This window comes from Esox lucius, chromosome 18 (assembly GCF_011004845.1).
Source record: "Esox lucius isolate fEsoLuc1 chromosome 18, fEsoLuc1.pri, whole genome shotgun sequence".
NCBI classification, from domain to species: Eukaryota; Metazoa; Chordata; class Actinopteri; order Esociformes; family Esocidae; genus Esox; species Esox lucius.
Window position 1 is genome coordinate 23742317 of NC_047586.1, and position 27877 is coordinate 23770193.

Below are 27877 nucleotides of genomic sequence, written 5' to 3' on the forward strand. Positions count from 1 at the left end.
CCAAGGATAGACTGATTCACAACTACAAATCTTTTAGTTAGTGATAATTTTTGATTCACAGAATTGAGTTGCATGATTAAATATCATGAATTAAAATATAAAGTTACTTGTTTGTGAGTGTTTGTTACATTTGTTCTGAGGATTTCAAATATTTTTTTCTATTACAAAACGGATTATATAGATACAATTCTACAGTTACAAGTTCACAAATCTTTTGTTAAAGAGACAGAACGTATAGTACCAGTCAAAGGTTTGGACACACCTACTCATTTAAGGGTATTTCTCTGGTTTAATTATTTTCCAATAATAGTGAACACATCAAAACTATTAAATAACATATGGAAACATGTACTGTAGTAACCAGAAAAGTGTTAAACAGATACAGAATACATTTCATATTGTGGATTCTTTGAAGTAGCCACTCTTTGCCTTGATGACAGATTTGCACACGCTTTGCATTTTCTCAACCAGCTTCATAAGGTTGTAACAGTCAAGTAATCTCAAATGCTTTTGCAACAGTGTTGAAGGAGTGTGAGGTGTTATTTGCACATTTGTGACCTACTGAGCCTGTTTGAACCCTATTGTCTACCATTTTTTTTACCTTAGCCTGCCTTTTGGATTTTGTGAATTCATCTAGCCCTGTTTTGTACTTTTGCCGCTGCCTTTATGTGTACCGACCTGTTAGCCGTTTTGGACTTTCTGCCTTCTGACTGCCCCGTTGTACTGTTGCCCGGGTTTTTGCCTGGAATATCTATGTACCGACCCGTGTTCTCCTGACCCAGTCCTTACCTGACCCAGTCCCCTGTTCTCCTGACCCAGTCCCGTGTTCACCTGACCCAGTCCTTACCTGACCCAGTCCCATGTTCTCCTGACCCAGTCCCGTGTTCACCTGACCCAGTCCCCTGTTCTCATTGACCCAGTCCCGTGTTCACCTGACCCAGTTCTGTGTTCACCTGACCCAGTCCTTACCTGACCCAGTCCCATGTTCTCCTGACCCAGTCCCATGTTCTCCTGACCCTTTCCCGTGTTCACCTGACCCAGTCCCCTGTTCTCCTGACCCAGTCCCCTGTTCTCCTGACCCAGTCCCATGTTCTCCTGACCCAGTCCCGTGTTCTCCTGACCCAGTCCTTACCTGACCCAGTCTCATGTTCTCCTGACCCAGTCCCCTGTTCTCCTGACCCAGTCCCGTGTTCACCTGACCCAGTCCTTACCTGAACCAGTCTCATGTTCTCCTGACCCAGTCCCGTGTTCTCCTGACCCAGTCCTTACCTGAACCAGTCTCATGTTCTCCTGACCCAGTCCCGTGTTCACCTGACCCAGTCCCTTGTTCTCCTGACCCAGTCCCTGTTCTCCTGACCCAGTCCCCTTTTTCTCCTGACCCAGTCCCTTGTTCTCACTGACCCAGTCCCCTTTTCTCCTGACCCAGTCCCGTGTTCTCCTGACCCAGTCCCCTGTTCTCCTGACCCAGTCCCCTTTTCTCCTGACCCAGTCCTTACCTGACCCAGTCCCATGTTCACCCTAGGCTTTGTTAATTAAAAACACATTTGCACGCTTCTCAAGTCTGCCTCCGTCTGCCTCCGTCTGCCTCCGTCTGCCTTCGTCTGCCTCCTGAGTCATATCCTTACAAAAGGGTGCCAATAATTGTGACACACATATTTGAGAAAAAACATTTTGTTTTATGATAAGAATGTATTATTTATTTAAATTATTTTTACTTTAATAAATGTTAGATTTTTGTTAATATTTTTGAATGATTTATCAAGAAGATAACAAAAGAATTTATTTTCACATCCCCGTTTTGCTCACATTTACCAAGGGTGCTGTTATTAGTGGAGGACACTGTATATACAAATTTGTGGGCCTGGTTTAGGTTGTGAGCAGTTGCAGTGCCCCTGATTGGAATCTGAGGTCTAGGGGGGGATAAGAGATATAGAGAGACACTTTCGTCATGGCACTGCACATATAAGGAACTAACAAAAATACCAAGCCTGCTACTTTATGTGAGACCACTCACATACACCTGGAGAACCTGTTCAAGTATGCATGACGTTGTCAGCCATGGCTTCATGTCGGCCAAGGACCGGAGTGTGGGTCTATTTTTTAACCTTTTAAGTACGACTGAGAACACTCTCTTTTTTAGAATTGACCCAGGAGCAATTAGGGTTAACTGCCTTGCTCAAGGACAGAGCGGGTTAGGGTCTATTAATGTATCCATCTTACTCCCTATCTATATCTACTATCTCTGGCTCTTTGTGTGTCTCTATCTGTCTTTGTGTGTATATGTGTGTCTTTATCTATGTGTGTGTGTCTTTACCTATCTTGTTGTATGGATGTGTCTGTATCTGTGTGTGCGTGTCCATGTGTTTTTTATGTGTGTGTGCGTGTGCATTGCATCCTGAACTGTGTATAGCCTGCATCTGCCTGTAGAACCCAGCATTGCTTAGCAGAGCAGTTCACTGCTCTTTACACCATTTCAGAATTCTCCTGACGCCAACTGCTGTGAGTGTTCTCTGTGCTGTCAATGGCTGTCACACCCACGTTTAGCACAAACCGACAGCCACCTGTTCTCCTCTGCCACGGAGCAGCATGGCCCTTCTATACCAGATTTACCTGCATACCAAGGTGCTTACATGTGTCCGGTCTCGTCACCAAGCTGATTGGAACCAGATATCATATTCACTTGTAAATGAACTGGCCCATGTGTCAAAGGGAACTATGTAGCTCTGCCAAGAGACATAGCAGCACATACACACACACACCAAGAAAACACACGCAGACATGAACACGCACACATACAGCACACACGAACAGTCCTGTCAGGGTCGTGGAGAGTGTGGACTGTACAGATGGCATATCTTTATTTTAACCAGTATCACATGACAGGAGAACAATTCCCACAGCAACTGGATATGTGAATTATTATGTAAATAATGGGTGGATTTTTTTTTATGTAGGCAAATCAAGATATTTTAAGTGTTCATTACAAACTTCAGAAGCTTTTATTTACCTTGAATACACAACACCCCTGCAGCAACGGGGCGATCAAATTAAGATGGGGCATCTGTAGGACTGAATGGAAGGGATGTGAATAGGATCAGGTATACAGTGGTGTGATGGGAATAAAAGGTGCATTCCGCTCAGGAATGAAAACAGAATCTATGTCCAGCACAACTCTCAGGGCGGACCTCACAGGAGTGCTGAGGGACACCTTGGGATGAATGTGGTTTTAATGTATCTCGTTGAAGGTCCCCTGTGTGTGTGTGTGTATGTGTGTGTTTAACAGACTCTGAAGGAATGGTCTACAGTGGTCTACACAGTGGTCTACATATTAGAGACTGTGACAGCTGTTGATCTCACTACTGCTTAGGTTCTAGCACACACTATTCCTCTCTACTGCTTAGGTTCTAGCACACACTATTCCTCTCTACTGCTTAGGTTCTAGCACACACTATTCCTCTCTACTGCTTAGGTTCTAGCACACACTATTCCTCTCTACTGCTTAGGTTCTAGCACACACTATTCCTCTCTACTGCGCTCTGTGTCTTTAACACTCTCCATCCTCAGTTTTGCTTTCTCTATCTGTCCTTTCTTTTCTCTGTTTACATCTTTCTCTGTCCTAGCCCCCCCACCCCCATCTGAGAGCTCTTATGTGTCTCAGTTAGATTCCCTATCCAATTGTGTTTATTCGTTTCAGTCTCCAAACCCCTATGGCCATCCCTCTAGCTTTGTGGAAGCTATTACTTACCTTCTAATATGAGGAGGGACAGAGATGGAAATCGAAAGAGACAGGGAGTGGGAAGATGGAAATGAAATGGAGAGAAAGAGAGAGAGAGAGAGAGAGACGTTTAACTCCCAGTCTATCTGGGTTTGAGCGCCAGTGGTAAACAAGGTTGATTTAGCATCCACAAACTGACAATGTACAGCAGCATAAACGCGTTTACACTCTGACAGAGTTCATAACAAGTTAAATGGGGGTTATCTCAACTTAATAATACATTAGGTTATATCCCAGATAAGGTGTAAGGGAGTTATAACTGGTACCCCTTTCAGAGGCTGATGCAGTAGGCATTTAAATTCACCCTCAGGAGTGTAGAGTCGCTGTATAAACACTTGGCAATCCATTATTCATTATTCAGTACAGACCTGTTAACACCCTGGGTTTTAATAGCAGACATTCTGTTGTTTTTCTGAAATCGAGCTGTCTGGTGCATTTCTTACCCCCCAGCCATTTCTCCATGATGTTTTTTGGAGAGTGATTGGCAGCACCACATACATTTTCATCTGTTATTTCATTGTTCCAAAATGTTACACGGTCCAGTATGAAACATAGCCAGTGACCCAAACCATCACCAACCAGTGGGTTAGCTTTAGTGTTAGCCTATAAGTCTGCACAGGGCGTTGCTCCGGAGTGGAGGGGAGGCCATGTTAGCCAGAGCAAATTGCAGCCATGGAATATTAGCCTGTAAGTAACTGACAATGGCTGCGAATGAGCTTGACATCTCCTGACGCTAACTGCAACAAGCATAGTTCTGATGATTCTGATGATGGTGGTACTTATTGGTGGCTCTGCTTTTTTTGCAGTCTCACTGACATTACCCACAACAGGGGTATAACACTGTAATTAACCTGACACCCACATTCCCATTTTCTCTCTCTCCTTCCTCCTCTCCCTCTCCATCTCATTTCCTTGTCTCATCTCCTTCCTTCTCCCCTTGTTTTTCCCTTCCTCCCTCTCTCCAGTATCTCTCCAGGACATTACGATGAGGAAGGCCTTCAGGAGCTCCACCATTCAGGACCAGCAACTGTTTGCTCGCCAGTCGCTGCCCATCCCCCTGCAGGAGACCTTTGACCTTTGTGAGCAGCCACCACCCCTCAACATCCTCACTCCCTACAGGTCAGCATCACAGCAGTCGCTCTCATGATTGGGCAGCGTTAATTGGATCTGACACCTCATTAGTCAGCTGCAGCTCAGCAGCCTATAAATTAGCCCATGAGTACACTAGTATCATTGGTCAGCACCACCTAAATATCACATCTTGCTTCATTTTAGAATCTTTGTCTGTCTGTGTGTGATTGTTTGATAAGCACTGCGTTATTACTCATAGCAAGCAGAAATACTATAGGTTCAACAGCAGCTGTGACCTTTACACTGTATGTGTGTGTATGTATAATCCTGATTTTAAAGCCTGTCAGTTGTATCAGTCAGCCCCCACAAGGACATAGGTAAGCTTGAAATTGGGGTTAGTTTGAGAATGAAGGTTGGTTTTAGGTTTAGGGTTGGTGGTAGGTAAATTGGGGTAAGTTTGAGAATGAAGGTTGGTTTTAGGTTTAGGGTTGGTGGTAGGTAAATTGGGGGTAGTTTGAGAATGAAGGTTAGTTTTAGGTTTAGGGTTGGTGGTAGGTAAATTGGGGGTAGTTTGAGAATGAAGGTTGGTTTTAGGTTTAGGGTTGGTGGTAGGTAAATTGGGGGTAGTTTGAGAATGAAGGTTAGTTTTAGGTTTAGGGTTGGTGGTAGGTAAATTGGGGGTAGTTTGAGAATGAAGGTTGGTTTTAGGTTTTGGGTTGATATAGGGAGTAGGGGTAAGATAAGGACAGCGAAAATAGGGTATCATTTATCCAGTCCCCACAAGGATGGAAAAAGAAACGTCTGTTTGAAAATAAAAGTGCGCTCAAAGTATGCGCTTCCCTGCAGGCCTGAATGTGCATGTATCGATGTGTTTTGTGTCTCTTCACACTGTCTCTGGCTGTTAACTCAGGTTGCAGGGAAACGCAAAAAGAAATGAGAGAGGACTCAGCTGGAGATAAATAATCCATGATGAAACCCCAGCAAGAGGTCCGGGGCTTTTTATTTGTCTGCGCTCTCAGCCATGCGTGTGCATGCGTATCTATGTCTGTGCAAAGGCCTCTGTCTTTAAATCTCCGACCTGTCTCCGTATTCACACGCACAGCTGAGGAGACAGCTGCCAGTGTAGATTACCTGCCTTAAATGCAGGGTGTGTGCGCCTCTGTGTATGTTGTCCTTGTGACGCTTTAACAAGCTAGTGTATGACAGTGAATGACCCAGTGTGTGCAGACAGAGGAGGCTGTGTATCTCTTTCCTACAGGCTCACTGGTTTAATAGCTCTATAGCTTAGTGTCTGAGTTTGTGCCTGCTCTGTAAAAGATGGCGAATGTTTTGAGAAGGTCTATATTGAGAAGCAGCTATACATGTCACAGATGGCTTTACCCAGCATGCCCTCTGTCTGCCCCCTCCAAGTCCTTCTGGCTCTGTCCACATTTATGGGACCCCTGAACCACTTCCTGATTCGTCTTCTGTCCTACCGTGCTCTTTTTTCTCTCTCTCTACCTGTCCCTCTTTCTCCCTATCTGTCCCTCTTACTCCCTATCTGTCCCCCCTACTCCCTATCTGTCCCTCTTACTCCCTATCTGTCCCCCTTACTCCCTATCTGTCCCTCTTACTCCCTATCTGTCCCTCTTACTCCCTATCTGTCCCTCTTACTCCCTATCTGTCCCCCCTACTCCCTATCTGTCCCTCTTACTCCCTATCTGTCCCCCTTACTCCCTATCTGTCCCTCTTACTCCCTATCTGTTCCTCTTACTCCCTATCTGTCCCTCTTACTCCCTATCTGTCCCCCTTACTCCCTATCTGTCCCCCTTACTCCCTATCTGTCCCTCTTACTCCCTATCTGTCCCTCTTACTCCCTATCTGTCCCCCTTACTCCCTATCTGTCCCTCTTACTCCCTATCTGTCCCCCCATCTCACTCTATTTCTATGTTTTTCACCAGCGGGCTGTCTGTCACTCATCAGTCTGTTAGTCTTTAGATCCAGCTGATGCTGCCTTGTCAAACACACACACACACACACACACACAAGACAATAATAATACTTATCCAGAACATTCCCTACCCCCACGTCACACTCCTGACATTATTCCCCACCTTGTAGCATAACATTAAACCCCCTCAACTCCTTCTGACATTGAGCATCTTTATGTCTCCATGTTGTCTGTGGTTGTTCACCATCCCGCCATCTCGTCATCAATATATGCCAGTTAGTCCAGCGTCTTTTACTGGTTTGTCTGACTTAGAGGGTTTGTGTGTGTGTGTGTCTGTGAGAGGGAGATTATTTGTAGCTATTTGTGGGATTTAGGAAGATCGTGTTCCCATGTTGATGTGATTTGACTGGACAAGTTTCTGCATGAGGATGTGTGTGTGCGTGGGCTAATTGATTCCCTCGTCACAGGCAGCTTTGAAGTGATAATTGCACTTATATTTTACATTATGTATTTTATACATTACAAGTGTGAAGACAGGATTAAATAAAAACACACGAACATCTAGACACTCACTCTGGATAAGACCCTCTAGTAAAATACTCAAATGTAAAGACCCAAAAGAGAGAGTTGCAAGGCTCTGACAGAGACCAAAAAGGCAGACATCCCACTTCCTAATTTTTTCAGTTGCAATTGGTAGTCAACAAACTAAGTGGACCAGACCCAGTTTCTTTCACATTAGCGTCAAGAACCAACCCCTTATGCAGACAAGGACTGATTCTTTTGTTAAACGGACAGAGTGAACCTTCTTCATTCACCCACACTCTTTGGTGCCCGGTAGCTCCAAGTAGCAGTGAGGTCAGTATACATGGAAATACTGGTGACTCATGTTGAGGGATAACTTTGGTTTCCTTCTACCCCTACAGGGATGATGGAAAGGAGGGGCTGAAGTTCTACACCAACCCATCATACTTCTTTGACCTGTGGCGAGAAAAGATGTTGCAGGACACGGAGGACAAAAGGAAAGAGAAGAGGAAACAAAAGGTAAAGAAGGGCAGCCATTAGCCTACAGGCTGGACCGTCACCAGGATTCTCTCTCTTATTGGAGAATTGAGTGTTGTCCATTATTGAGTGCGTCGTTAGTCCATTGGTTGTTAGCTGAGGAGGCCATGTCACCGATTGGCTACCAGAACTGGAGTCATTGCGCATTCCTTATAATAGGCTTAATCTCAGCCATTATATATCCAATACTTTCTGTTCACATTATAGACTTTTTGGTCAACAACTCTCCCGCACGCACACACACAGGTTGATATCGGTCAGCATTGTGGCCAGACAAGGTGGCTTCAGGTTATCGACCCAATGGCATTCTCCACACACACACACACACAGACACTTACAGGGTATCTTTCGCTATCTTAGGAGTAGCGGAGCATTAGGGACAGACTGTTACAGGGCGGTCCTTTGTTCTCTACTCATTAACTTAAATGAATGTTTGGATCTGGCCTTCGCTGTTTTTTTTTTCCTCAGAGAGACACATTCAAACTGGTGTTCACACATATATACATATACCCACAAATCGTACACAATTTTGTTTGCGTGGGAAGTGCGCCTCATAGAAACACGCGCTTGTCACACACTGGAAGAGTCACATGGTGAACAAATGCACACATGCTCCAACATGAGGAAGCATTGTGTGTCCTCAGAACTTCTCCTTCCTTACCCCCCCCCCCCCCCCCCCCCCCCCCCCCCCCCCCCCCCACCCCCCCCCCCCCCCCACCCCCCCCCCCCCCCCCCCCCCCCCCCCCCCCCCCCCCCCCCCCCCCCCCCCCCCCCCCCACAGACAGTAAATTACAGGGTAGTCAAGCCTCTGTTGAGATGGAGGGGTCTCCCGCCCCAGCCCCAGGGCTCCCTGCTACGCTAAACGGCACCAGCTTGCATCTCCACGCTTGAGAGACTGGCCCAGAGCCCTCACTTCCCCAGAACCACACAGTCAGAGGCCGATGTGGTTAAATGTCCGAGCACCATTAGCCAATGACAGTGGAGCTTTCAGGGGGAACTTTGCCCGATTTGGAGATATAAAAGTTGAGGTTTTTGTTGTGGTGGTGGTGGACGGATCAGTCACAAAGGATCACAGTCAGGAACAGGAGCAGTGTGTTTAAAAAAAAGGGGGGATGGGGTACAAAAACTCCATACATAAATATCTCTAACAATACTGTTACAGAGAGAGTATTCAACCCTTATTTGGTATAGAGTAGGGGCAGTGGGAAGTGGAGAACATATTATCCCAATCAAATAAAGGCTGTACTCAGTGGGATTATAAAGCTCAGAAAGGCCTATTCACCCCCCCCCCCCCACAACCCCACTGGCATCAATTACTGTAAAAATGACATACCCCATACAAAGACCCAGAATGGCAGCCCAACGAGGACCAGGGAGGGAGGGGTCGACACCCACACAGAGTGTTTGGGTTCAGGCACAGACTACAGAAGAACTACACACCAGTTGGAGAAAAAAAGACTCCTGTTCAGGTCTTACGTTTTAGTCTTTGCCTTGAGATATATTTGTCTAATTTTGTCATTTCGTATGGAGTTCTTTGGATAGTTTTATAGTTTTTCTTTAAGGAGAGAGAAAGGGGGAATAGAGAAGTAAGGAGTGAGAGATGAAAGGGAAAAAACACTGCGTCAGGTAGTGTGTGTGTGTGTGTGTGTGTGTGTGTGTGTGCGTGCGTGTGTGTGTGCGTACATGTGTGTAAAGAACCTCTACAGTTCTGCCCCAACCCACAGCTTCCATTACCGCCCTCAAACAAAATGGCGCCGCTGGGTATCTCACCCTATCCTCTGACACCCCCACCCCTCACTGTTCTCTCATGCCAACTGACAAGATTGAAAAAGCAGCGAAAGCGACGACCAGCATCGCAGCCATGGTCACAACTACTAATGCAGGCAGCGCTGCTGGTTGAACTGTCTGGCAGACCCATACAGATAGGGTACACAGGACATGAAAATTAGCTAGGGGTGCTGTTTCTGGACACGTCAGGCCTTGGGGGGGTGGTGCTGTTTCTGGATACGTCAGGCTATGAGGGGGTGCTGTTTCTGGATACGTCAGGCTATGAGGGGGTGCTGTTTCTGGATACGTCAGGCTATGAGGGGGTGCTGTTTCTGGATACGTCAGGCTATGAGGGGGTGCTGTTTCTGGATACGTCAGGCCATGAGGGGGTGCTGTTTCTGGATACGTCAGGCTATGAGGGGGTGCTGTTTCTGGATACGTCAGGCTATGAGGGGGTGCTGTTTCTGGATACGTCAGGCTATGAGGGGGTGCTGTTTCTGGATACGTCAGGCTATGAGGGGGTGCTGTTTCTGGATACGTCAGGCCATGAGGGGGTGCTGTTTCTGGATATGTCAGGCTATGAGGGGGTGCTATTTCTGGATACGTCAGGCTATGAGGGGGTGCTATTTCTGGATACGTCAGGCTATGAGGGGGTGCTGTTTCTGGATACGTCAGGCTATGAGGGTGTGCTGTTTCTGGATACGTCAGGCTATGAGGGGGTGCTGTTTCTGGATACGTCAGGCTATGAGGGGGTGCTGTTTCTGGATACGTCAGGCTATGAGGGGGTGCTGTTTCTGGATACGTCAGGCCTGGGGGGGTGCTGTTTCTGGATACGTCAGGCTATGAGGGTGTGCTGTTTCTGGATACGTCAGGCTATGAGGGGGTGCTGTTTCTGGACATGTCAGGCTATGAGGGGGTGCTATTTCTGGATACGTCAGGCTATGAGGGGGTGCTATTTCTGGATACGTCAGGCTATGAGGGGGTGCTGTTTCTGGATACGTCAGGCTATGAGCGGGTGCTGTTTCTGGATACGTCAGGCCATGAGGGGGTGCTGTTTCTGGATACGTCAGGCTATGAGGGGGTGCTGTTTCTGGATACGTCAGGCTATGAGCGGGTGCTGTTTCTGGATACGTCAGGCTATGAGGGGGTGCTGTTTCTGGATACGTCAGGCTATGAGGGGGTGCTGTTTCTGGATACGTCAGGCTATGAGGGGGTGCTGTTTCTGGATACGTCAGGCTATGAGGGGGTGCTATTTCTGGATATGTCAGGCTATGAGGGGGTGCTGTTTCTGGATACGTCAGGCTATGAGGGTGTGCTGTTTCTGGATACGTCAGGCTATGAGGGGGTGCTGTTTCTGGATACGTCAGGCTATGAGGGGGTGCTGTTTCTGGATACGTCAGGCTATGAGGGGGTGCTGTTTCTGGATACGTCAGGCCTGGGGGGGTGCTGTTTCTGGATACGTCAGGCTATGAGGGTGTGCTGTTTCTGGATACGTCAGGCTATGAGGGGGTGCTGTTTCTGGACATGTCAGGCCTTGGGGGGGGGTGTGCTGTTTCTGGACACGTCAGGCCTTGGGGGGGTGCTGTTTCTGGACATGTCAGGCCATGGGGGGGTGCTGTTTCTGGACATGTCAGGCCATGGGGGGGTGCTGTTTCTGGACATGTCAGGCCTTGGGGAGGGGTGCTGTTTCTGGATACGTCAGGCCTTGGGGGGGGTGCTGTTTCTGGACACGTCGGGCCTTGGGGGGGTGCTGTTTCTGGATACGTCAGGCCATGGGGGGGTGCTGTTTCTGGACACGTCAGGCTATGGGACACCTCTGTATGACATGGGAACCTGCTGTATGTATTCCTGCTATGCTTCATCTAGACGTGTCAAACCTCTTAGCTTGTATTTTTACCTCCCTTCCTTTTTATGTTCCCTCCCTCTGTCTTTCTCCTTATCCTGCCCTCCCTCTGTCTTTCTCCTTATCCTGCCCTCCCTCTGTCTTTTTCTTTATCCCTCCCTCTGTCTTTCTCTTTCTTCCTCCCCCTCTGTTTCCCTTCGTCCTCCCTGTTTTCACTCCGTCTCCGTTGTCTCTGACTCTGTGCAGCTGGAATTGCCTTTTCATATGTGGCCGGAGGGCCTTATCAGAGTCCCCTCTGAACCCTCTCCCCTCCTCGCCCCCCCAGAGGTAAGACTCACCCCTCCCCTCGAAGAACCCGTCCCGGGACTCTCAAGTTAGCCTGCTGCCCCTCTATCTAACCCCCATTTCTTTTTGGGTTTGCCGGTTCGAGGAGAAACCTGGACCTCCACCCTAACCTGTTTCCAACCTCTGCTACTCACCTGCCTACTACTCACACCTGCTAACCACCTCTGTAACTACAAGGTGAACTTAAGAGGTTCACTGACTGACTTAGTGCTGAGCAATTAGTCCTTTTAGAGGTTGTTTCATTTTTGATTACATAAGAGATGTTGCTTTTTGATTATGGTTTGGATTTCTTCCTTTTTTACATTAAAGCTGAAGGACGTAAGTTTTTTTGTATTAACACATCGCTGTTCTCTTTCTCCGGATCATGGATGAATATCAGATGGTCCCAGGCCTGCATCTGAAAAACCTGTGTGTACGGTGTATTGCTGTTAAGGAAAAATGTTGTTGGCACGCGCAGTAGCGGGAATATTTTTCCAGGGCACAGGAAGTGATGCGTTTGACGTATCAAACAAAGAGGCTGAAAAAAGTAAGGAAGTGGCTACTCTCATTTTGTGGATTATGCAGCGAGAGACGCTAGCCAATTTTATAAAGTTCAGAATTTAACGGTATCTAAGGAAATACGGTTTAGATCAAAAGAAAGCGAATCTGGTAAAAGAGAAGCAGATATACACCATTCGGAGTAAACATTGGTGCAGCTGTCTATCCATGGAATTCATGTCAAGGAGCAAAATGCATTTTTACTTCGATGCTGATAAGTAAATAACTTTATTTACTTATTACTAAATAAGTAAATAAAGTTAATTAAGCTACAGTGGATATAAAAAGTCTACACACCGCTGACAGGTTCTTGTGATGTAAAAGAATGAGACAAAGATAAATCATGTCAGAACTTTTTCCACTTTTAATGTGACCTATAATGTGAATAATTCAATTGAAAAACAAAATGAAAAATAAAAACCTTACAATAACCTGTGCACACTTATAACTGGGGATGTGGCTGTATTCAGAATTAACCAATCACATTCAAACTCATGTTAAATAGAAGTAATTACACACCTGCCATCATTTAAAGTGACTCTGATTAATCACAAATAAAGTTCAGCTGTTCTAGTAGGAGTAGGAGACATTTTATTTTAGTTGCATCTCAGAGCAAAAGCCATGGTCCGCAGAGAGATTCCAAAGCATCAGAGGGATCTCATTGTTGAAAGATATCAGTCAGGAGAAGGGTACAATATAATTTCCAAAGCATCCAAGCCCGGCTGAAGTTTGCAAAAATAAACATCAAGTCCCCCAAAAATATGTGGGAAAATGTGTTATGGTCTGATGGTTGAACTTTTTGGCCATAATTCCAAAAGTTATGTTTGTCGCAAAAACAAAATTGCACATCACCCAAAGAACACCATACCCACAGTGAAGCATGGGGGTGGCAGCATCATGCTTTGAGGCTGTTTTTCTTTAGCTGAAACCGGGGCCTTAGTCAGGGTGGAAGGAATTATGAACAGTTCCAAATACCAGGCAATTTTGGCACAAAACCTTTAGGCGTCCGTTACAAAGCTGAAGATGAAGTTAATCTTTCAGCAAGACAACGACCCAAAGCACACATCCAAATCCACAAAAGCATGGCTTCACCAGAAGAAGATTAATGTTTTGGAATGGCCCAGCCAGAGCCCAGACCTGAATCCAATTGAACATCTGTGGGGTGTTCTGAAGAGGGCTGTGCACAGGAGATGTCCTCGTAATCTAACAGATTTGGAATGCTTTTGCAAAGAAGAGGCAAATATTAGGCGAATATTGCCACATCAAGATGTGCAATGCTAATAGACTCCTATCCAAAAAAAATGAGTGCTGTAACTAAATCAAAAGGTGCTTCAACAAAGTATTATTTTAATGGTGTGCACACTTATGCAACCAGGGTATTGTAAGTTTTATTAATTTTTTCGCCCCTTTGTCTAATTCTTTTACATCACAAGAACCTGGCATTTTAACAAGGATGTGTAGACTTTTTATATCCACTGTATCTCTAATTTTAGTATATAATAAAATAATCCTATGTCAACTCACCTGGTCAGATTGAGATTTTTTTTGGATGAGCTGAATGAAGTGCACTGATAACGTGTGGGCTTTAAGAGTGAACAGACGTCACACCACCGACAGCCGAGATTTCTGGGAAAATGAGGCGGAAATACCTGTTTGGAAAGTTACGTCCTTCAGCTTTAAATGATTGGGATTAGTTGTGTTCGTTGCCAAAACACTTGCTTTCAGTTTTGAGTCTACTTAAAGAAATCCCATATGATGCTGATAATGTCCAGTTGTTTAACTTTCCTCCCTGACCACACTGCCCTGTCACCAGCCTTTTTCCTGACTCTGAAAGTAGGCTGAATGCTATAACAACACAGAACCAAACCTTTAATAAAAGCCCCTAATGGATGTGCTTATTGCCTAAGTATCGCTAATTCGCAGTACTTCAATACAATATACAGTGGGGAAAACAAGTATTTGATACACTGCCGATTTAAAATACTTGATTGATATTCTGTGTAAGAACTAAACTGGGGAGAACAAGTATTTGATACAATGCTGATTTTGCAGGTTTTCCTACTTACAAAGCATGTAGAGGTCTGTAATTTAATACAAATTTAGAGGTCTAAAATTTAATACATGCTTTGTAGGTGGAAAAACCTGCAAAATCGGCAGTGTATCAAATACTTGTTCTCCCCACTGTATATATTACTTTGTTTCGATTTCATATTTGAAACAGTCCTCATCAGACATCGGTTCAAGTGTTTTACATGAAAATTGTAATTAATAGCTCAGCACTAATTTTACGGTCACCCGCATGGTGCCCATATCCCCAACCTGCTATTGAGTGTTAGTGTCCACTAACAGCTCCTTACCTTCCACTGCCAATGGGCACTTTTTTTTTGCCCCCCTATGTAAAATTATTTAATTTAGGTGATTTGATGACTGTAAACATATTGATATTAGTATGTTAACTTAGAGTCACTTGATTTATTATGTACTAATCGACTACGTATTACACCAATTTGTAGAGTTATTTATATTTTTGCTCACAGAATATTAGCTAAGAACAAATTCACAAAACCTATTTGTTAACTGGTAAACTATTTCTTATTGTATTTCTTCAACCCAGTATGTAGGCACATTCTACTGTGTCCTTAGTATGACAGTGTTCAAGATATTGACCTAATGGTGGCTGGGTAACTGTACTATAGTTCCCCAGCCATCCACCCACTGTCTTGCTGTTAGGACCTCGTTAAAGGAGTAGAGCAAGTGCTAGCGGTGGTGTGATACTGAGCTCTTCACTCTCCCACACACACACACAGACACACGCTATATTTATACGGTACACACAAAGGCTTTGAATACATGGCAAGACAAACTATTGTGCCCACGTCTCATTCAGATGAAGGGCTGCTGTATAGGTTAGTCATACAAGCTCCTGAAATTAACCACATTAATTTCAGTGCGGACAGAGGCTGTACAGAGCAGCCCACACAATCTGCACTAATTCATTTTAACTGCTGGAGGAAAGGCTTTATAATACGCTCACGAACGGGTTTTCACTTCATTTACCCTGGTGTGCCTTTCCACCTGCGCTTATTCAGCATAATGGCCCATATTTAACAGAGGCTAATCAATGTGCAATACTGTTAAGATTAATTCTGTAACATTCTTGCTGCTGGGTAGCTAGCCTGGACATCGCAAAGTCGGGATAGGGAAACGCTATGCAGCGATTATCCTGACATAACGAGGCAGACACAAGTCCAGTCCATATCTTCAATGATATCAATGGTCACAGTAAGGTACTACCGTTCAAAGGTGTGGGGTCACTTAGAAATATTTTGGAAAGAAAAGCAAATTTTTTGTCCATTAAAATCAAACTGATCAGAATTACAGTGTAGACATTGTTAATGTGTAAATTGACTACTGTAGCTAGAAACGACAGATTTTTTATGAAATATCTACAGTGGATATAAAAAGTCTACACATCCCTGTTAAATGTCAGAACTTTTTCCACCTTTAATGTGACCTATAACATGAACAATTCAATTGAAAAAAAAAGTATTTGAGGGGGGGGGGTTATAAAAACTCACAATAACCTGGTTGCGTAAGTGTGCCACCCTAAACTAATACTTTGTTGAAGCACCTTTTTGATTTTATTACAGTGCTCAATCTTTTTGGGTAGGAGTCTATAAGCATGGCACATCTTGAAGTGGCAATATTTGCCCACTCTTCTTTGCAAAGCGCTCCAAATCTGTTAGATTACAAGGACATCACCTGTGCACAGGCCTCTTCAGATCACCCCACAGATGTTCAATTGGATTTCAGGTCTGGGCTCTGGCTGGGCCATTCCCAAAACATTAATCCTTCTTCTGGTGAAGTCCATGCTTCTATGGATTTGGATGTGTGCTTTGGGTCGTTGTCATGTAGAAAGGTGAACTTCATCTTCAGCTTCCTAATGGACGCCTGAAGGTTTTGTGCCAAAATTGCCTGGTATTTGGAACTGTTCATAATTCCCTCCACCCTGACTAAGGCCCCGGTTCCAGCTGAAGAAAAACAGCCCCAAAGCATGATGCTGCCACCACCATGCTTCACTGTGGGTACGGTGTTCTTTAGGTGATGTGCAGTTGTTTTTGCGACAAACATACCTTTTGAAATATTGGCCAAAAAGTTCAACCTTGGTTTCATCAGACCATAAACACATTTTCCCACGTGCTTTTGGGAGACTTGATGTTTGTTTATGCAAACTTCAGCCATGCTTGGATGTTTTTCTTTGTAAGAAAAGGCTTTCGTCTTGCCACCCTACCCCATTGCCCATTCATATGAAGAATATGGAAGATTGTTGTCACATGTAGCACACAGTCAGTACTTGCCAGAAGTACTGTTGCTGCTGTGGCCTCTTGGAAGCCTCCCTGATCCAGTTTTTCTTCTCGTCTTTTCATACATTTTGGAGGGACGTCCATCTCATCTCATCTTCATTCGCTTATCCGGTATTGGGTCGCGGGGGCAGCAGCTCCAGCAGGGGACCCCAAACTTCCCTTTCCTGAGCCACATTTGCCAGCTCTGACTGGGGAATCCTGAGGCGTTCCCAGGCCAGTGTCGAAATATAATCTCTCCACCTAGTCCTGAGCCTACCCCGAGGTCTCCTCCCAGCTGGACGTGCCTGGAACACCTCCCTAGGGAGACGTCCTGGGGGCATCCTTACTAGATGCCCGAACCACCTCAACTGGCTCCTTTCGATGCAAAGGAGCAGCGGCTCTACTCCGAGTTCCTCACGGATGGCTGAGCTTCTCACCCTATCCCTAAGGGAGAAGCCAGACACCCTTCTGAGAAAACTCATTTCAGCCGCTTGGACATCCAGTTCTTGGTAATGTCTCTGGTGTGCCATATTTTCTCCACTTGATGATGACTGTCTTCACTGTGTTCCATGGTATATCTAATGCTTTGGAAATTATTTTGTATCCTTCTCCTGACTGATATCTTTCAACAATGAGATCCCTCTGATGCTTTGGAATCACTCTGCAGACCATGGCTTTTGCTCTGAGATATAACTAAGAAAATGTAAGGAAAATAGAACAGCTGAACTTTATTTGTGATTAATCAGAGTCACTTTAAATGATGGCAGGTGTGTAATGACTTCTATTTAACATGAGTATGAATGTGATTGGTCAATTCTGAATACAGCCACATTCCCAGTTATAAGAGGGTGTAAAAAGTGGAAAAAGTTCTGACATGATTTATCTTTGTCTCATTCTTTTACATCACAAAAACCTGGCATGTTAACAGTGGTGTGTAGACTTTTTATATCCACTGTACATAGGTGTACAGGGGTCCATTATCAGCAACCATCAGTCCTATGTTTCAATGGCACGTTATGTTTGCTAATCCAAGTTTTTAATTTCAATTGATCATTAAAAACCCTCTAGCAATTATGTTAGCACAGTTGAAATTCAATGTGTTTGATTACAGGCTCAAAATGGCCAGAAACAAAGCTTCATTCTGCCACAAAACACTAGTCTCAATGTCAACAGTGAAGAGGTGACTCCAGGATGCTGTCCTTCTAGGCAGAGTTGCCATATCTCAGACTGGTCGATAAAAAGAAACGATTAAGATGGGCAAAATAACACCGACACTAGACCAAGGAAGATTGGAAAAAAAGTGTTCAGATCACAAACAAGAAACGTTGTAAGACGTAGGCCAAATGAAAAGATGCAAGAGGAGTGCTTGATGCCATCTATCAAGCATAATTGTGGCAATGTGATGGTCTGGGGGTGCTTTGGTGGTGGTAAAGTGGAAGATCTGTAAAGGGTAGAAGGGATCTTGGAGAAGGAAGGTTATGACTCCATTTTGCCACACCATTCCATACCCTGTGGATGGTGCTTGATTGGAGTCAATTTCCTCCCACAACAGGACAATGACCTAACGCATAGCTCCAATCTATGAAATAGATTATCAGTATAGTAAAATATTGGTTGTATTCATTAGAGAAAGTATTCCTTTTAAGGTTTCTATTAGCTATGGGGGGGGGGGGGGTATATGAATAAAGGTTAGCATCAATAAAAACAATACAATTGATTGTTGTATAATGTGCACTAGTCTTCATAATGCCGTATACGTGTCTTCTCTACTTAAGCAAACGCTTGTTTTCTTCTATGACTTATCATTGATTTATCTTTATCATTACAATAAAAAATCAGCAATACCACATTATTTACTGTAGGCTATGCACCCAATTATTAGTTACAAACATGTATTTACAATGCTACTTTCTAGATCAACTTTTCTTTGAGAACGTCAAACTAACATCTGTACTGAGCTGGAAACCATGCGGCCGGGGTAGAACTCCGCTGGCAGACGTTCATTACATTCAAAAATCAACTACTACATTAATTATTTTAGACCTACCATGTGTCCAATTATCTGTTACAAACATTATAATGTTACTGTCTATTTTTCTTTGGGAACGTAGAACTAACTGCGTATTCCTTGGTTGGGTTGGACAAAAACTGACCAAGTCAGTCGTTCACAAGTTTTTTACTCAGGCAAAGGCAGCGGCACCGTGCTTGTTTTTATGAAAAAAATTAATGGCATCAGTAAACTACTTACTACATTCATTATTATAGTCTGCTTTCAATTATCAGTTGTTAACATATCTTTATGATATAGTATCAGTATACGTGTGGCAGCTGTTCTGCGTACACGTACTTAGTGTGAAGTATATTTAGGACATAAGTGTGATTCACGAAACTATCGCACCTGGTCGAAATTAGCGTAGATGTCACCTCAGATTGATAAATCGGATAAAGCCGTGGAGGCGAGAATGCGCTACACCTGTCCTTATTTACATATGACACACCCGTAATTTATGCGGGTGTGGCGATCAACAACCTATAAATTGACAGGTTTCCACATAAATTATAGCCTGAAACGGCTAATTGACCATTCGTCATTCTCCATGACCAAATCAGCGCAGTTACGGGACACTTTCGCGTCTCAGCCCTGAGCCTATAAGTCCTTTAAAAGAGCAAGCTCTGTCATCATTAGGTTAACTGCTTGACCCAGAACCGCTGGTTTATTTATCTTCCAACTAGTCAATTTAATACCTGTTAGCTAATCAGGATGCCAGCCACCGAAATTATAACGAACATTCATGATCTCCAAATGTCGATACGGCCTGAGTGACTTAGAAAACCAAGGCAAAGCAAGTTTATTTGTCTAGCGCATACACAAAGGCATTTTAAACTTTACAAATGCATGAACAACAGAAATAAGAGAGAAAATGCAGCATAAAGTTAAATAAATAATACAATAGGCCTAATAGCCTATGGTAGTGATACAATATTTATTGTTGTGGTTCGTTTGTATGTGTTACATTCCTCGTCATCTTATTTTATATTACCTATTAATATAATTGTAATATTGGTTGTTTTTACTGGGGCTGTTATGATTATTGTTTTTCTTGATAATGATGGCCTTATTGCGAATCAAGCATGATCTTATTTTTTGACGTTGGTTGACACAGTCTTCGACCAGACCTGGGTTTAATCGTAAGGATAGGCATGGATGTAGCACAAAATTCTGGGCCCTGTACATAGGCGGTCTCTGAGGGCCCCTCCCCACTTTATTCAAGATTCAAACATTTTCGAGGGCCCCTCTACACATTAGGGCCCTATATACTTAGTACCCCTTTTCCCCCCAGTCCAACGCCCCTGAGGATAGGACAAGGATAATATTAATATTAATACCAGCTCTGCTCGTGAAATTATCTTAAGATCATTTAAGATCAAATCTAATCATACGCACGTTTCTATTCTTAAACGTTTCTATTCTGTTGCCATTTAACTTAATTAATTGTGAGATTTTTATTAACACTACACAACTTTCAGTCTTTTGTTGCCCTTATCCCAGTTTTTTTTTTAACGTGTTGCTGGCATCAAATTCAAACCATAATATTTTTCAAGAACCAGTTACATTTCTCAGTTTCAACATTTTATATGATGTCTTTGTACTATTTTCTATTGAACATAGGGTTTAAATGATTTGCACATAATTGCATTTAGTTTTTCCTTACATTTTACACAGCATCCCAACTTTTTGGAAAAAGGGTTGTGAATAGAATTAAGTTAATTCTGTTGTTCACATTACCGGGCCCTACATTATTACTTATATAGAGATTGTTTAATTTAACTGGACAGTGGAGCAACAAGCCATTGCCTGTGTTTTGACGGGCAACATTTATGAAATGTTTTTCTTTCTAAGAGGTTATCTGGCTAATGCCCGGGAGGCGGCCCGTTCCAAAAATAAGGTAATAACTTTTCCGCAGGTGCCATATCCACACGCAAAGGCAAGCTTAATCGAATCCCCTCATTGTAATGTTGCTGTAGTCTGTCATGCAAGTGCCCACTTCTGGAGAAGGAAAGTGAATTGGGACAAATGGGACAGCTACAGGAAATTTGAGTACTGTTGTTGAGGAGAAAGGATGATCCACACAGTCTATTCCCAGTGTGTCACAATGTGTCTTTGGGTTGCACAATCAGTGCCAATTAATGACAAACAAAGTAAACAGTATCAACCTATGAATCCTTAATATCCAGGCAGGAGTATTCCTAATATGAGATACTTTCTTGTAAATGTGCTTGTTCAGTGAAGATCCCTCCCCAACTTTTGCCCACCACTACTGTCCTGCGGCTACATACATCTGGAACTCCTCAAATGTTGGACAGACACGTTAAAGAGAGAAAGACACACACAGTGTGAGAGCTCGGACCCAAATAAACATAACATTACACTTTAAAAACTTAGCATGAGAGGTTGCTTTTAAAATAATTATCTTATTATTATTAGCCACATTCGTTAATTATAGTGATCGCTAATCACTTTATAACTATTCATAAATATGCTTGCTAGCACTGAAGCTATGTAAATAGAAATACCATACAAGCCATTTGTCCAGCTAATTGTTTCAATGTGCCTTTTTAAATGTGAAAAGACAAAAAGGCCACTTACCGGCTAAAGGGTTTTCATGATGCATTCCATGTGAAGTTTCCAGTGAGTAAAGTTTAAGTTTTCACAGCCTTACATCATATGGGGTGAGGAGGGATGTGAGCTTTTTAAAATGTTACAGTATAGCTCTTGCTATAGCGACACCATGTGGACAATAGGCATGGCAGCGCAAGGGGTGGTGTAAGCTGGTGTCCTTTACAATTTATGCCATCGCAGGAATTGGCACGTACATTTTCCCCAGTAATAAGTGAAGAGTAGTTGTTACAAACAAATACAGTAGGCTTCCAAGGGTGTCCCTAGGCCTTTCCCGGGGTTTAAGCCCCAGGAGACTCATGTATCTGTCTTGCTTACTATTCTGGCGTATGTGGAAATCCTATGGTTTGCGTGCGCACAAAATTATTTGGATTTATCAAACTGGCATATGCCACACATTGCCTGCTCATGCTTCCTTTGATAAATCAGACCCATACTATACTTCTGCGTATGTGAATGAGCTTACGGTCTCCGCCCAATGATCAGGCCAGCAAAAACGTAGAAGACAATACATTTAACATAATGTGAAATTCACATAATATTATCTGATATAGAATCTAAAAACATGCCCTTTTTAGAAACGTATCAAGTAGCCCGACAAGCAGTCAAATAGTGTGACAGATGTTTCTCCCAATGGCTGGCATCACTGGGGAGATCTGAGTGGAGAAGTCCTAGACGGGTTACAAAGATTTGAAACATCTTTCTGAGAGGATTGCAAAACATGAGAGCAGCGGGAGTCATCTGGACAATGCTGTGAAATTGGACTTACTTGGAAGGGTAAATGTCACAGCCCAAGTTGACAGTGCATACAGGTGCTCCATTGAGCAGCATAACAAACAGGTGGAGGAAAACAGGTACGTTCTCAGTCGGATCATAACATGTATTAAACTGTGTGGAAAATGTGAAACCGCACTGCAGGGACACGACGAGTCGGTGGACTCCCTGAAACCTGGAATATTCAGATGCATTTTCAAGACTGTGTGTGAGGGCGATTTGAAACTTCAGAGGCACTATGACGTTTAGCCCATCTTCAAAGGGACATCTAGCACTGTACAAAACAAACTGTTAGACTGTAGTTATGAAGTGTACAGAGAGGAGATAGTCAAGCAAGTGGACGAGACATCATTTGTTGTCATACAGGCAGATGAGACAACTGATGTCTCCTGTAAATCACAAATGGTGGTTGTGTTGCGATACAAGTTACCTGACAATACAGTGACAGAGAGGTTTTTGGAGTTTGTGGAAGTCAAAGATAAAACTGGACTTGGCCTCTAATAGCATCAAGTGTGTGCTGGAACCACTGAAGCTGGGAGAAAAGCTGATCGCTTCGAGACATACCCACATGCCCAGTTTGTTCACTGCTAATCTCACCAGCTGAACCCGACCTTGCAGCAACTTTTTTCAGCAAGGATGAGCAACCTGAAGGTGTTTTTTGCAGATTTAACTGCTTTTGCCACCTTTTTCACTGGCTCCCCAAAACGAGTTGCGGCACTTGCTGAGGCAACACAGAGATGCACTCCAAGGCCACCTGCTGTACGAAGTAGAACTGTCAATGCAGTTTGGGAAAACCGCGCTGCGCTGCTCCTGTGTATGGAGGACATACGCACACAACCAGGATGGGATGAGGCCACCATAAGTGAGGCATACAGCCTGTCAAAAAACCTCCGGGACCGAGCCTTTCTGCAGCTGCTGGAATTTCTTTCTTCCTTATGACAGAAGTTGATGTTTTATACAACATTCTGCAAAAATGGAGCATCGATGCATCTGGGATTAGCAGTGTGCTCACCTGTTTCAAGGAGAATTTCCAGAATATGCGAAAGCAAACTAATGAATGGGCTGCCACCGTTCACGATGGAACAGATGAGCCAGGCCAACGAGTAACCAACACAGGGCAGGTGATGGAGGCATGCGACACAGTCATCTCCCAGGTGGAGCAGAGGTTTTCACAAAGTGACCACCTGATCGCTGCCAACCTGGTTGACAGCTCACTCTTCCCACAATTTGTCCTGTCATTCTCCTACATCTGGGCTTGACTGTGCGGTGAAACTATGGCCTCTAGGAAACTCTGTACTTCACTTCAGTCGCAATACCATGGGACATCCGCGAATCAACACATTGGTCATGTTGTCCATCGAAAGCCAGCAGATTCAGCAGCTACATGACTTAATTCCCAAAGTCATCGAAAAGTTTTCCCAGAGCAAGAACCGCCGTGCTACCTTTCTCTTCAAGTGAGCCCTCAGCCTTGGTGAATGAAAGCATATTTTATCATCCTGCCTTTGTGGTGCTGGTCTGTGCATTGGTCATATTTTTGTGCTGGATCGATTGATATAGATGGTGACTGTGTCAGTGTGTCGATGCTCATCTATTAAGGTTGTTGTCATAGAATGGGTCTGTATCCTTAAAAAGTATTTTGCTTCGTTGTGGCCTTTAGTGGTGTTGGGTTCTGAGCATGGTTGCATTCCTAATTTAAGTTTGAAAATGTGACCGTGGTCATTTTACATGTGTGTGAGAGAGAAAAAGAGCAATTACACAAGAAGGTCTCTCTCTCTGTCTCTCTCCAGTATGTGTACTACCACACCTGGTAGAAGCAAGCCGCTCTGTCGTTAAAAGTGTTTTTGTGGAGCCACAGTGTTTGTTGATGTGTTAAATAAACACATCAGTAGCAAGAGGGAGTTTTGTAGCTTTACTGGTATGTATCCTATATTTTCAAATGGTTTGTGCCCCACCAATTCTTTACATATAAAAACACCACTGTGCGTTTTACAACTTATTAGTCCTAACAGTTTTTGGATCAGCTACAGGCTGTAGGGTTTTGATGCTTGCTACATCTGTAGCTTATAGACCTACGATGTTGCAGGAAACAGCTTGGGCATTCCCGTAGGCTATTCATATTTCTATTGATAAGATTGTTCCCATGTGTTTCAGCTCACATTCCTCTACCAGCTTTTCCGAAATAACATGGTACTTCTCCAGTTTAACCGCTAGGCTGTTCATACGCATGGGCTGAGATTTGGATAGGGATACACACACTCAACATTGATTAATGCCTATGTTTGCGTCAGAACCGGCATACTCAGGTTTATGCCCATATTTGTGCATACGCACGATTGATACATGAGGCAGTGTTTCTGGCTTTGAGGCCACTCAGTAAATTTAATGGTATTAGGGGTCAACGAAAATGTCATCCACTTCAAACCAGGGCCGTGTGCATGTGTTATCATTTCCACTGGCAGCATCATTTTAATATTTGTTTTAAACTTTTGACCAATTACATCAATGCTTTTGAGATCAGATCTTTTTCACAGGTGAACCAAATAGTCACAATTACAATTATTGAAAAACAACCACAATTTGAGTTACTTTGTAAATGCTGCCCCATTCCAATCCTGCCATGTGATCTAGACATGCTAAGCCTCACAACTCCAGATGTTACTGTATATTCATCCAATGCATTTTCCACAACAGTTGTTCTAGTTCAAAGCTTTGTAATCATCATGATCACATATATAGGATGTTACATTAAGATGGTTTAAACAATACTTTTGCCTAATTAGCGATGAGCTATTTGCAGCTGCATCTTAAAGTGTTTGACCTCATTATTGTTTTAGCACATTACCGTGATGTGCTTCATAGCAACAGTGTAGCTACATCAATTTATTTTTCTGTGTGGGGTCTTGTTGATTGTCAACTAGCTAGGCGTGTGTGTTTAGAGGGACTGGGAAGGAGTGCTCACTGCCTGGCTAACAAAAGCTGTCTCCTAGAACCTTCCAGTTTAGTCCCAGGTGGCACAGGGCAAGTGGCGCCTTGTGTTCACTGCATTGTGCTTAACCACTTGGTTGTGCTTAACCACTTGGTTGATGTATCACACAGTACTTTGTTATGCATGCAGTGCTTACTTTGGGCTTTTTGTCTGTTCAAGTTTTCTTTTATGGGGAATTCTTGTATTGTACTGTTTATTCTTTGTCTTTCTAGGTGTGAAATCCTCAGTTTTCTGTGAGTGTTTGTTTTTATGATGCTGTGTGTGTGCGTGTGTGTGTGGAGCGCATGCACTTTGCTAAAACTGATGTTTTTGCACTCTGTGGTCCGACCTCAACCTCTGTGGATTCCAGCTGTGTCGTGTCATTTCATGTTCCACCGCGTTTTGCTTCCTCATCTGTTTCAATGCTCTGCTGCTGCCGTCTAGTTTTGGCCGCGCTCAGCAGCCAGTGGTGTTACGTTTGCTGTGTTCCTAATTTGCGCCCCCCCCGGTGCTTCTCTTGTCATTTTGTTCTTGTAGTTGCAGGACCCCCGCATGTATGATCAGGTCTATAGGTACTTAGACCTCCCAGGCCAGGTATGTGATCTTATTATAAATGCTGTGTCTTTAGCCCCGTTTACACCTGGCGCTAAACATGTGTACTTTGTACTGATTATGACCACATACCTTTTTAAATCGGTATGGAAAAACCATAAATGAGTTGAGATTTGCATCTTTTACATTTAAACAGATCCACATGTACGAACCAGGAATAAACAGGATTTTTTTGTAACTGGTGTGAGACCTTAGGAGAACGTGTTAATGTTTGAATGCATTGTAAATGTCGAATGTCAGGTTGTCACTGCTCTACTTATAAGAACTAGCTGGGGAGGCTTAGGTGAGTTATGGGCAAACGTTCACTAATTGTTAAAATACAGTAATGTGGGTATGACTTTGAGGAGTTTTATCTATTGTACTGTAAATATAGTATTCCCTGTCATGTCCATGCTCATTCAGCTGAAATGTCAGCATTGTTTTGTTGTAGCCCGTCAGTCAGTCCTGAAGCTGTTCTCCTCAGAGATCTGCCTTCAACTTTGTAGGTCATATATTCTGCAGTCTGCATGTCCTGTTTCTTTATATGGCCTGAACCTCTTATTCTGAATGTGTAGGCTAAGCCTACTATACTTATGTAAACAAGCCATATTGCCAACCTCTCCGGTGAAAATTAGAGGCTTCTCTATGGCGTTGATGTGTGTGTAGCCTCAATGACACGCTTTCAGTTTTTGTGTCAGAAATGTCTGTCTCTTTCAATCTTTTTACACTTTTCTCTCCCACCTCCAGTATTACCACCCACCCTCTGTCTCTGTTTTTCAATGTGAAATATGTAGGCTAGACTTTACATCTCCTTGCTGTCAGAGCAGACATGACTGGTCAAATTCATTTGTTGAAAATGTCGTGGATGTGCCATGTTTCTGTCTGGTAGTGATGAAAACTCTAGTTTCTCCCTTTGTCCATTTGTCTTTCTCACTGGCATCTTGCCCTCTCCTTTCCCTCGGTCCCTCGGTCCCTCCTTCCTCTCTCCTCTTGTCTTCCAGGTGAGGGGAAACGACCGCACTCTGGAGGCTGAAAAGGTACCGCGGGCACCTCACGACCGGAAGAAGGAGTGGCAGAAACTGGCCCTGGGGGCGGAGCTTGCTGAAGAAGACCCAGAGGAAGCCTTGAAACACAGGGAGCCCAACGGTTCAGCTGCCTACCACGACAGGTCTGGGTAAGTGTGTGTATCTGGTTATGGAGTGTTGTGGAATGATTTTAAACCTCAACACTAGTCTGTGTGGAGCATTTGTGTCACAGCCCTTTTCACTGTGTCCCCCCTGCACTTGTGTAACACTAACCCAGCCCCTCCCATCCCTCAGCCTGACAGTACATGGAGAGGAGTCGCAAACGCTGGAACTCTTTCCCACTTTCTCTCTCAGAGGTTCTATATGAAGTGCCTTCCCAAAGTCACAATGTTTAGTTGTGTTGTAGACATAATTGATAAGTGATTACATGTATTTCTTTGTCCCCAATCTGCACACCATATCCCATAAAAAGAAATGTGTGCCAATTTATTTAAAATAAAAAACTGAAATCTCATGTACATAACTATTCAGATGTTTATTCTGTGCTTTATAGAACCGCTTTTGCAGCGATCACAGCTTTGGTTATTTTTATAAATGCCTCTACCAGCTTTGCACGCCTGGATTTGTGCAGTTTCTCACATTCTTTGTTGTTTATCCTCTCAAGCTCTGTCAGATTGGTTTGAGAATGTCGATGAAATGCAATCTTCAGGTCCCCCCACAGATATTAAATGGGGTTCAGTCCAGGCTTTAGCTTGGCCACTCGAGGACATTCACCGGCTTGTTCCAAAGCCACTCCAATGTTGTCTTGGCTGTGTGCTTCTGGTCATTGTTGTGCTGAAAGATTAATCTTGATTCCAATCTGAGAACTTGATCCAGGATGTACAGGACTTCTTCAAGAACCTCTGATTATTTTACTCTGTTCATCCTTTCCTTAATCCTGACCCGTTTCCCAGTCCTTGCTGATGAGAAGCATCCTCTTAGCATGACGATCCTACATCCATGCTTCACTGTAGCAATGGCATCAGCCAGTAGTGAGCGTTACCTTGTCGGTCAGAGGTAGTCTGACTGTCTGTCAGATGTGGAGAAAATGAAGGGGTCTGAATGCATTCCGAAAGCCCTGTACCTGGACGGGATGCATAACACTAACCCTTCCTCCACTCTCAGAGCACCCCTG

At 43.8% G+C, this 27877-nt stretch overlaps 1 protein-coding gene across 3 annotated transcripts in view; it reads left to right on the forward strand.

Annotated features, from left to right (window-relative positions):
* wasf1 (WASP family member 1) overlaps window positions 1-27877 on the forward strand; it is a 98429-nt gene that overhangs the window by 64344 nt on the left and 6208 nt on the right. Inside the window, exons 4-8 of one of the 3 annotated variants that reach the window (XM_029114631.2) lie at window positions 4741-4894; window positions 7700-7817; window positions 11692-11772; window positions 25625-25681; window positions 26680-26852. In XM_029114631.2, the coding sequence (XP_028970464.1) occupies window positions 4741-4894; window positions 7700-7817; window positions 11692-11772; window positions 25625-25681; window positions 26680-26852 (583 nt within the window). The remainder of the gene's footprint in view (window positions 1-4740; window positions 4895-7699; window positions 7818-11691; window positions 11773-25624; window positions 25682-26679; window positions 26853-27877) is intronic. The other 2 variants (XM_029114632.2, XM_029114633.2) reach the window with 2 other exon arrangements.